Source organism: Protopterus annectens, chromosome 7.part0 (assembly GCF_019279795.1).
Source record: "Protopterus annectens isolate FY-2018-M chromosome 7.part0, PAN1.0, whole genome shotgun sequence".
Taxonomy (NCBI): Eukaryota; Metazoa; Chordata; order Ceratodontiformes; family Protopteridae; genus Protopterus; species Protopterus annectens.
Genome location: NC_056739.1, coordinates 1,212,201,612 through 1,212,213,686, shown reverse-complemented (window position 1 = coordinate 1,212,213,686; position 12,075 = coordinate 1,212,201,612). Strand labels below are relative to the sequence as shown.

Below are 12,075 nucleotides of genomic sequence, written 5' to 3'. Positions count from 1 at the left end.
TGTTCAGAACAAATTGGTCCTTGGTAATGGTGGCCCAGGTGCTTCAGTGAAAGGAGAGTTTTCCTCCTAGGGGTATGTGAAGGTGGGCAGAAGGGAGGTCAGGAGGAAGTAATTGTGAGTTCTTACCATAAGGGGGTGGCTTAGAACTCCCTAGTTTCGAAGTGGAGGTAGTCCACTGCTTAGATCTTCTCATTCCCTGGGGCTGCTGTCTGGGGGGGGGTTGTTTCCACGGAGCCTAGCTGGGCATGTGTACTCAGAGCAGGAAAGGACCAGTGCTTGGAGGGAAAACGCCTGCTGAACCTAGGGGGCTGGACCTGTAGGAAACTAACTGTTTGCATAGATTTTGCTTTTTTCAAGACCTCTTCTGCCTTAGTGCCAAATAAGTTATATTTGTGCAAAGGTGCATCCAACAATTTAGATTTAACATGGTCTGGCAAGGGCTGTTCCTTAAGCCATGCATGCCTTCTAAGGACAGATCTGGTGACTGCTGCCCTACAAGAAGCTTCAAGGGCATCAAAACCACAGTGCAAAGTGTGTTTAGTTACTTGACTTGCAAAATGCATTAAGTCTTGTAAATCTTTAGAGTCTGCCCATATAGGAAAGGAGGTCATTATTTGTTTAAGGAGTTCCAAGGCATGTTGCTGATATTTAAGCATATGGAACTACAATATAGTGCCCTGATAGCAGGAGTAGCTGAGGTGTATCTTTTTTTACCCCATCTGTCCAATGCTTGGGAATCCTTGCCTGAGGGGGTGGGATTCTTAGCAGAGTTTGCCTTAATCCCTTTGGCCCTTGAGAAATGACCTCAGTGTCAGCTGTTGGATTTTTAAAAAGATACTTGTGCGAGTCAGGGACTCTGTAGTAAGTGTCTGATTTTCTGGGAGCAGGAGGGAGGGCGTCTGGAATCAAGCTGGATTCAAGGAAAACATCATCCACCACATCCAGGATTGGAGGGATGGTTAAGGGTCTGTGTTGCAGACGATCTAGGAATTCCCTGAGTCTCTTTTTAGACTGAGGGTAGTCCTGACTCTCCCATTGGAAATGCTTCCTTAAGGTATGCAGGGTTTCCCCAAAGGAAAAATCCTCTGGGGGAGAGGCTGAAGGAATGGATTCCTCTGCATCAGAATCCTCATAAGTGGAGAGGGGCTGCATGTCTTCATAGTCAGATGCATCAGATTCATCTGACTCTTGTTCAGACAAAACTACTGGAGACAGATCTCATTTCCTTTTTGAGGGGGTGGCTTGGCTTCCCCTAATCAGCCTGATAAGGTCTTCTGCCATTTTAAGCATTTGAGATTGAGACAGAGTAGCATGCGCCTGAGAGTGGATAGTCGATTTCTTGTGTGTGTTTCGAACCCTGGGCCTAAGGAACTCAGTTGTTTTTGAAAGAACGATAGTTGCGAAAGAAAGCGTTGGTTTGTGTCGGGATTCGGTGGTGCGAAGGACTTCCTTGGAAGCCAATGCCAGCTCTGCAGCTCCGGACCCATCCAAGGTAGAGACGACCGCAAGATCCTTAGATGAAGAAGAGTTCTGCGGCATACCAGACTCCAAAAGGGTCTCGGTAGCGGCCTACGAATCAACTGAAGCAGGCATCAGGGGCTGCGAAAGCGCCTGAGTACTGAAGACTGACTAGCTTAACGGAAGCGTCATCGGAAAATTTGGACCTGTGCGGTCTCTGTCTTTATCTTTATGCTTTTTTGGAAGATCTGCTGTCGGATGGCTTACCGAAGCCATATCAGAATTCAAGGACTGTAAATAAAAATATCTGGCTACAATAAGGGCCCGACGACGGACAGTTCTGGTGTTAAAATACAGAATCGACAACGGGGGATGTCGTGGTCTGGGCCTAGACAAGTGACGTAGTAAGAGTGGAAGTCTCATTGTGGTATTTGCTTTCCACAGGCAAGACAATTATTAACTTTTTCTGACATTAGTTAGTGAAACACAAAAGGATCCCCAACGGGGTACTTGGCTTTAGAAGACTTCAACTTCAATTCTGAAATAAAAACTCAGGTAGCGGCCGACCGGCACTCGTGCAAACTGCTTCTGCTTTGGGCTCCACGGCAAGAAAGACTGATGTAATGGTGTCGGCTGCCTTCCTTTATACCACTGACGACCTGACCTCAGTCCTCAAGTGACAGCAACTGACGCAGAAATACTAAGTCTCTGGTATTCGGGTCGGCGGCTACCTTGGCAGGGATAACCCAAATGTGATGACTGCAACAGTGAAACACGAAGAACATCTGGCACATCTCCCTGACCTTTGAGGTATGGACAAGCAAAAGGGTCTCCTTTTACCAGGAGAACATAAGTCACAGACAAATGATTGGAAAAGGACACACATGTACGTACACACACACACACACACACACACACACACACACACACACACACACACACACACACACAGAGATACACACACAGATACACACAAACGCACGCGCACACACACACAGAAAACACATTCTTCTTCAGTCAGCCTGGCATCAGCACATTTCACGGACACTCCCTTTAGCCTGGCATTGCCCCTGGCTTCACATGTGAATCCCACTGTCAATCTCTTGAAAGGCTAACACAGACAGAGGGATAATGATGAAGGTAGCCACAGGACCACAAGTCAACAAACTAACAATCCCCACATACAAAGCCCTCAGGCGACAAAGCTAAAGGGGTGCAAAGGCATCATGCTCTCGACAAGATTTTCCTCCACAATTTTTTCAGCTTTTCCACCTTCCAAAACTTAAACTCCTTTCTGGGTGAGATCATTGACCTGTGGCTGCTGGAATATAGTTCTTACACAGCAGGAGGTACAGACACCTCTATTTACACCAAGAGATTCTTCTGCTCAAGAAACGCTCTCAAATTCTAAGCCATGTGAGGCAATGCTTCTTTTATGAAATAGAGCACAGCATTCACACCAAGAAATGCAGTGGTTTTCTCTGAAACAGACATTACCGTTACTAATACTTTAGCAGAATCTATCTTTTCATGGAGCAGATGCTTGTTCATTGTTTCTGGAGACATCAAGGGTTCCACAAATATAAACCAAAATCCAATTTAAGGTCAACAGAATACACAACACTTCTGAAAGTCAAATGTATCAGTCAAATGAGGCAATAAAAGAGTTACAAAACTGGGACCTAATATTTCCATGAAAGTCTCCTGAAAGGTACCCAAGTGAGAGACTTCCAACCGTCACCTCTTTTGGCAAAAACAGAAATGCAAAATGGGACAAGCTTCTGCTACTTTTAGTTGTGCATTGGGCCAAAGACAAGGGACTATGGGAAAGTCTAGCTTTACTCTGGAAAAATCTGCAAAAGCTCTGTAAATCAGATCAGAAAGGTAAATGTCAGCCTTTGGCAACTCTCATGGATAAAGAATATTACTGTAACAGTGATCTTTATGATGAACATCAACACTGTCTACAGACTGCGGCTGTCCCCCATGGTACCATAATATTTATAATGCCTACAAAGGAAAGACAACATAATATGTTGCATATGAATTCTCAAGCTAGCTTCTGCAAAACAGATGGCATTTTAAATTTCAGTTTTGGGAGTGATGTTTGGCTCATCAGAACAACAGAAGAGAAATACTGAAAAATGCCCCTAGTTGAGCAGTACATGAAATGAATGAAAGTCTCACTTAATTAGAGACACGTCTATTATCAATGCATATTAACTCATTACAGTTGAGTGCACCTCCAGGAGTTTCTGCAGTTAACTCCTACTGACCCCTCTGGGCATCAAATATTGCACGTTCATATTTACATTAATAATTCCAAAACCATACTACATACAAGTTATCAGAAAATGTCATCTTAAAGTACGCATGATGGCAAACACAACTATATTGATATCAGATCTCTGTCTAATGCAGCCAGACATATACTGAATATTATTTGTATTGGAATAATTTTCATATTCCTCCAAATATCTCAACATTCTGATAACACAGACAGGACTGCATAGCCTCATGAAAGCTCACAGCTGTATGAAGAAAATCCTGCTGGCAGTATGTGATTTCTTGAATAGTTACTGAGATATCATAAGCTGTTTATACAACATTAAAAATTAATATTCACTGTCTTTTTCTGGCTTATAAAATCCAGTTTAAAGCATGAAACTGGATAAATGCCACCAATGTAAAAAAATAATAATTTAAGTTATCCTGAATAGTCTGCTACTTACAGTTTTCGAGTAACACTTACAGTTCCAGAGATATGAATATTCAGCACACTTTCCATTTGTTGACGCATTCAGAGAGAGAATTACCAGTGAGGCAGAAGACCTTGTTGCAAACTTCTTCCCAAAGAAATTATTGGAGTTTGATGCTTTCTTAAAGGAAAGTGTGCTGAATATTCAGGACCTGACTATCATCTTTACAAACAGTCATGATGGATTAGATGCTCATTGTTTTGGATTTATCAGTTGTTTCTTCTTTTGCTCACTCTTAGTTCCAGAGATATGAATATTTCTTTAAACTGTAAGGTGAAACCTTCATTTTTAAAGGCTCAAGCCACATCCACTGGGAGTTAAAAGTACACACTCAAAAGAGCTTTACTGGGGGAAATGAGTTAAGGAAGCTGGCTTCCATTAACAGTAAGCATACAACACAATACATTTGGCAACTGTGCCAAAAGAAATAAGCCTCCAATAAAGGACATAACATATGCCTTTCCAAGGAGGCATGCAACCAATATATCTAGGACCACAAGCCACAGCAACTGAAAGTAACTAAATCTCTGGTGTGGAGACATCACAGCCTATCAGGCTTCTTTTCAGACCATATCAGCAAAGGAGGACCCTACCATTCTAGGATCAGAAAGAAAAGACTGTAAACAGCAGTGCAGAAAATCTTTGCATACATTGGTTCAGGCGCAGGCAGAGATGAATAAAGCATGCAGCCATTACCTTAAACAGAAGTCAAATAAGGTGAGGTAAGATGCAGTGAGGTAAGAATCACAGGAGTTTGCAAATGGAAATGCCACAACTGCAAAGACTAGCACTGAAGTAGGTAACATGAAAATGAAGACTGGGAAAGTGCACTTTGTTTAAATTCAATTGTTAGTAAAGAACTAAGAAAAGAAAAGGTTACTAACCAATATAATACATTAAATGAACACTGAGAAGGGAACAGCAGTGCTAATGTCAGAAAGAAGCAGCAGAGAGAAAGGGAAGGGCACAGCCAGAAGACATAAATTAAATTAGTCAAGAAGTCACAAAATACTCTACTCAGAGCTACATAGCTTGGTGTGGGTACATTCTTCAGTGGGAATGGAGCCTTTTGATGGAGAGTGACTTCAGTGGTAAAAGTACTTGCAAGTTCCAAAGACCATATCCACCACATATAAGGCACATTCAGGTTAGGATATTAAGCAAGGAATCTTGTTAACAGACCCTCTTGAATTGGATACTGTTTATACATTTACATATTTTATTTGTTAACTGGTTAAGTGACCTGGCTCTCAAGATCCATTTCAAACATGGTCTCGGCCATAAAGGCAAGGGTAAAAAAAATATATATATATATTTATACATATTGTCAATGCAAAGTAGCCAGTCAGGCACAATACTTCTGGCAGGACACGGTATCCAAAGAAAAACCCACAAACATACAACGGGAAACTGCAGACTGCACACAGCCGGTGGCAGGAAATTAGGACTGAAACATGACTCTGAACACTTTACACAGAAAGCTCTTAGCCACTAAGCCAATGGACTCTGCAGCTCAAAGCAAGAGGGACAGGAAAGCTACATATCAGCAGCCAACCGTTTTTGATATACCATACAAAATAGCAACAAAATAAACGAATCACTGCTACTGTATGAATCCTTATGTATTTTTGCCACACACGTAGGAAAAATAATTCAAAGTGAGCACAGTCAAACTTGATAAGATCAGCAATAACATTTTGATAAAAATACATTACATACTACACATCAAGCAGTCCTGCATGTTGGTTATAAACAATAGATCAGTATCCATTCTATATCTGTGAACAATACTTAACTTTCTTATACCATTATTTAGTTCTCTAAAAGTAATACCTTTGATGTAGTTGAGTGAATCCAGTATCACCACATCTTCTTTGTTCAGCTTTCTACAAAGACAAAAAACCCCCAGTAAAACAGAAGCCATGGAAATTTTAAATAATACGTCCAAATGAACTATGCATAATCTCATACAGACTTAAACTTGGTTTTGTGAATAGAATAAACAGATAAAAATGTGTTGCAAAAGTGGAATAAACAAAAAAGTAAATGAAAAGCATCACAAGAACTTCAAAGAAAACAGAGCAAGTGGATAAATGAACAGAAAACTCATCATGACAGTAAGCATATTCCAGATTTCTGATGAAGAGAGCATGCATTATTTGTGGAATGCCAAGAATATGAATCCATTTTTGTTTTCAGGAAAAGTGATGTATGTCGTCAAGCGTGCAAAGTATGTTTATATGAATACTTTGTATTCAGGAGATACTATGTTTTGAATAGTGGTATATACAGTGAGATGAATCCATATGCATATTGTGGAAATGTAAAGTTTGGAAGTTCTGTGAATGTTCAGTGAGGGAAGACTTCTGCAACGGGGTGTGCTGTACATTTGTGAGTTGTCATGTCTTCTTTCTCCAATGACAACAGTAAGAGCAAGTTAGAAATACATAAGGGCTTATGACACTGTTAATTCTATATGAACATATTCTAAGCCTCTCTATTCCACATATGGCACTTAGCCTAATTTACAGAAATCTACAGTTATCCTATCCCAATATTTAAATCTTCCTAAATATCTTACTCCTTCTATGTGGTATCCAACATTTGCCCATCATCCTTACCACCATTTCACAGTAAGCCACTAAAGCAGGATGCTGTCTTTCAATGGAATACCTGACCCAACACTCCTTTTCACCAGAGTCACAGACTGGTTTCCATGGAAAACATAGTGAGTGAATTACACTTCTATCCATAACGTACTTAATCTTTACATTGATGAGATCCTCAAAGACAACTCAGTGTTATTGATGCCATCTCATGTTTCCTCCTCCTACTACTGGAACCAAGCTTTTGATCCCTTGGCATTATAATGGTTTACTAGGAGCTGGGATAGATTTAAAGACACTGGGAACTCTCCAAAATGTTTATCCCCTCAGTGGGGTTTCCTAATCCATTCTTGGCTTGCTATTTTCTTCCATTTTTCTTACCACCATCATATGTAATCCCCTAGTAAAACATTTACTAAGCAGATGACATGGACTTTTCTAGATCCAGTGTACCACCTGCTTCTATCAGCTCCATGCTCACATAAGGTGTAACCCCTGTTCTCAATATGACTTGGCAACAAACAGCTGAACATGAATGCAGACAGGACCAAGTTTATGCTATCTGCTACCATAGCAAGAAGGAATTTTGCCCATTTTGTTTAGTCAGTCCAAGCCCCAAATGGCGCCAACTATCAAACTGGCCAAACCTTTACACATCTTAGTGTTGCCCTTGATCCTGCTCCTCTGTCTCTCAAAGTACACTGATGGAAACAAGGAGATCACCTCTACATAAAATGTCCTGTTTGAGAGATGCCAACCTCCTCACCAATAAGGTCTGCAAAGCCTTCGGTAAAGGTGTTCTCATACCTGTCTTGGAATGCCACATACACCACTTCTGATACCATCTATCAATACTAGCTAGCACAAGTCAAACTTAAAATCTGATATTCCATGGCTCACACTCCTCAAAAAAGGACATCACAGGCTCATCCTTCCTACAGGTATTTATTTGTTTGCAAGAATGGAAACAGTGCAGGTGAGATGGTCCATGAACCTTTTTCATTCACATTCCAGGCTAGATGCCAGAAAACAACATACAACAATTTCTACACAATTCCTCCAAATTACACAGGTCAGCAACAGCAAACATTATATCATCAACAGATTCAGAGGGAGTCATTTAAACACACAGACTAGATCAATACAAAAAACTAAGCAGCAGTTTAGCTACTGTCAACATACAGTATAGACCACATGCCTAAGATACAGCAATAACTACTTAACATAATTCAGCCTACACTTTGCATTTACAAACTCCTTCATCTCATGTACTGCCCCTGTCTTAAACTGCCGATATCCTTGTGGTTACCATAAGCCAAAATTGCACATTCTCTCTCGCACTTAGCCCTTATCAATTCCTCAAACCAGGATGTAAGGTATTTTCTTAATGTGATCCCAAAACCTGGAATTTCACCATAACTAAACTGCAAACCCTTCACACACTCAAAATTTGCATCAGCAATAAGGCTACCAACCAACAAGGATTTTAGAGGTATTATTGGAATATATCCTTAATAAACCATGTAATCTACATTTCAAGTCACCTCTCATTTCACAGTATTTAGTTACAATAAAAGGGTAGCCACCCGGCAGTGTGAACCTTGGCTCTAGTTAACTATCACTGCTGAAGTGACACCCCAATCCCATGTGTAAACATGGGAAAAGGGGTTGTGGATGGATGGATAGATAAATGCTATCAATATCGGTCTGTGAAAAGGCATGTACACATCAGTTCTCCTGGAGACATTTCTTTCCTCTTAATATTCTTGCCCTATTCCATTTTCCTCATTCTGTTCTCCTACAGCAAAGGCTGTTTTATGCTGCTGCTATGTCTTCTCTTTATTACTCTCTTACACAAACACAAGTTATATTCTGCGGCACACCACTCATATTTTAGTTAATGTTGAAACTTCCATTTTTGAGGTAGACTCTTAGCTAGCATAGGAATACAAACTCTGTTAACTTAATTTCTCTGAACTAAAGTGATTGTTGGTACATTTTGTTTTTGCATCTTGGCTGTGGGTGGAAAGCTCCATTACAGTATAGCCTACCTAACTGCTCAAAACAAATAAAAAGAAATAAAATTATGAAACACAGTTTGACATAAGTATCTGGAGTCTAAGAAACAACTAATAATTATCACAGTCACAAAAGAAAGTACAGTTGTGTACACTTACCATAAATGTACATGTTTGAGTGTATTCACTGTTGCAGTCATCACATTTGGGTTATCTGCCTGCAGGTAGCCCTCAGCCGGCCTGAATATTAGAATCTTGGGATTTCTGCGTCAGATGCTGTCACTCTTCCATGACATCAGTTTATCAGGGGTATAAACCATGCAGCTGACGCCATTACATCCTTTTTTCTGGTGCCCCCCCAAAATAGGAAGCAATTATATGGTATAGAACACCCCCAGCAAAAATCTGCCTTACTACAGGAAATGTACCCAAGGAATGGCGTACAGCAATAGTGGTCCCACTCCACAAAGGTGGTGCCACAACGGACCCCGGAAACTATCACCCTATAAGCCTGACTAGCCTGGTTTGCAAAACTATGGAGCGTATCATCATGGAACTCATAAACAAAGACATTGGGAACCTCCAAACACTGGATCCCACCCAATTTGGCTTTGTTAAGGGCAGATCTTGCCTCTTGAACCTGGTCGACTTCTTTGAAACAGTCACCAAGGCAATAGATGAAGGGAAGGTAGTCCACACAGCCTACCTGGACCTCGCAAAAGCCTTCGACACAATACCCCACTAGGGCATCATAAATAAGCTCACCAGCTTAAATATCAATCCCTATGTCACAAAATGGGTTGCAAACTGACTCAGGGATAGAACCCACATGGTCAGAATTGCAGGTGCCATGTCAGACTCTAAACCAGTTACAAGTGGCATCCCACAAGGCTCAGTCCTGGGACCTCTCTTGTTCGGTATATATTTCTCGGAGGTACAGGCTAACACAGGAGGACTATGGCTGATCAAGTTCGCAGATGACTGCAAACTGGGTACCATAATCGACTCGCCGACTGACACAAGCATCCTCCAAAAGGGTCTCACAAAGACAGATAACTGCTGCCAGAGCCATGGCTTAAAGCTAAATGCCAAAAAGTGCATAGTCATCCCCTTTGGTAAAAACAAAGTGCCCACAAATTACCACATAGGTGAAAATCCATTAAGTACGGAAGAAGTAATTAGGGATTTGGGGACCCAAGTAGACAGCAATCTCTCCTTTGACAATCACATTGCCAAAGTCGTTAGAAAGACCTTCTATATAGCCCACCATATCACGAAAGGATTCACATCTAGATCAAGAGAGGTCATTGTGCCCCTCTACTCATCACTCATCAGGCCCATAATTGAATACAATGCCCCATTTGGGATGTACCTTACCCGACACCTGCAGCAACTGGAAAGACCCCAAAAGTACCTCACCAAGAGGATCAAGGGACTCAAACAGATGCCCTACGCAGTTAGGCTAAAGAAACTCCAGCTCTACTCAGTTGCTTACCGCATACTCAGAGGCGATCTGTGCCTGACATATAAAGCCATGTCCAACCCAGATTTAATGGACATGCTCCACCTCAGGAAATCCAAATCCCTTAGAGCTACATGCTCCAGAGACTTAAACCTCAGCACAGAAATAAATAGGACATGCTGGAGGGACAGATTCATATCCCAGAGGCTCCCCTCACTCTGGAACAAAATCCCAATCCATATTAGGCAGAGCCCCTCAATGACCCTCTTCAAGAGAAATCTTGACGAGTGGATGGGAGATCATAGGTTTACCCCTGGGATCACTTCTATGTCCCTACTAGACAGAGGCACAGTAAACTAACCTTAAAAGGGCCATCTTCTGTGACCTACTAAACAGAGGCACAGTCAAATAATCTAAAAGGGTGGCGAAAGCCAAACACACTCTGGCTAGGCTTATAAATGCCCTAGGGCAGATAGCCTAATATCAACCTATGAACCTATAAAGTAATAAGGTCCTCAGCCATTCTAAACATTTGTTTTTGTGGCATGTGGGCCTTAGATTGTGCTTTGGTCGTCGGTTTCCTAGGCGTAGTGACAACTTTAGGCCTGAGAAATTCAGTATTTTTGTTTTGAAACGAAGCAGTTGGTTTAATTTTTAAAATAGGATGCCTGAATACACTCTCAGAAGCCGGTGCCTGCACAGCATCTCCAGACCCATCCAAGGTAGAGACATCCGCAGGTTCCATAGTCGAAGAAGCATCTCGTGACATACTGGACTCCAAAAGGGTCTCAGTAGAGGCCTGCAAATCTGCAGAAGCGGGTATTAGGGGCTGTGAAAGCACCTGAGTACTGGCGGATTGGCGACTAGCTTAAAGTTAGCGTTGTCGGTGGCCTTGGATGTATGCGGTCTGCCTCTGTCTATATCCTTATGTTTTATCGAAGCCATTTCGGAGTATGGAGATTGAGAACGAAATAATTTAGGTACAAAAATTGGCTGACGAACAGTTCGGGCTTTGAGCAAGGCACAAAAACTGGCAGAGATGTCGTGGTCTAGGCCGAAACAGGTGACGCACTAAGAATGAAAATATCTGTGAGGTATTTGCTTTCCACAGGCAAGACAATTAATTTTTTCTGACATCAGATAGACCAAGAAAAAAGGATCCCCAACGGGAGAAAGACTTCCGGTCTGAAAAATCAAAAAACGAAAATTTCAGAAGGCGGCAGACGGGCTCTTGCAAACTGCTTCTGCTTCGGGCACCGTACAGCAAGAAAGACTGATGTAATGGCATTAGCTGAATGTTTTATACTCCTTTGGAACTGACATCATGTAAGAGATACAGCATCTGATGCAGAAATCCCAAGACTCTGGTAATCAGGCCAGCTGAGGGCTACCTGCAGGCAGATAACCCAAATGTGATGACTGCCACAGTGAAACATGAAGAACATCTATACTTCCACTGAAACTGAAAGTTAGCTAGTGCACAAGCAGATATTAAAAATAAATTAAAAGAAATACATACTTGAAAAGGTATGCCTGTATCAGGGAAACATTTGTACAATATTGAATAAAAATGATGCACAGCATGTTCCATTAAGGTTTTTCCCAAAATATTACCAAACAGCAGCACACAATGTCATCGAAAAATGGAATGTCATTACATAAGTTTAGAAACTAAACATACCTAATGTCTAAAAAAAAAAGAAGGTGCAAAACAGTTGTTGTTTTTCTTTTGGCTATCCCGGTTAGGGGTCGCCACAGCGGAACTCAGTCCG

At 41.5% G+C, this 12,075-nt stretch overlaps 1 protein-coding gene across 1 annotated transcript in view; it reads right to left on the bottom strand.

The window, feature by feature from the left end:
* KTI12 (KTI12 chromatin associated homolog) overlaps positions 1–12,075 on the bottom strand; it is a gene marked incomplete in the record, with an annotated part of 408,069 nt that overhangs the window by 335,765 nt on the left and 60,229 nt on the right. The window contains 1 exon segment of the mRNA XM_044077840.1: positions 6,051–6,103. Coding sequence (XP_043933775.1) covers positions 6,051–6,103 — 53 coding nt within the window.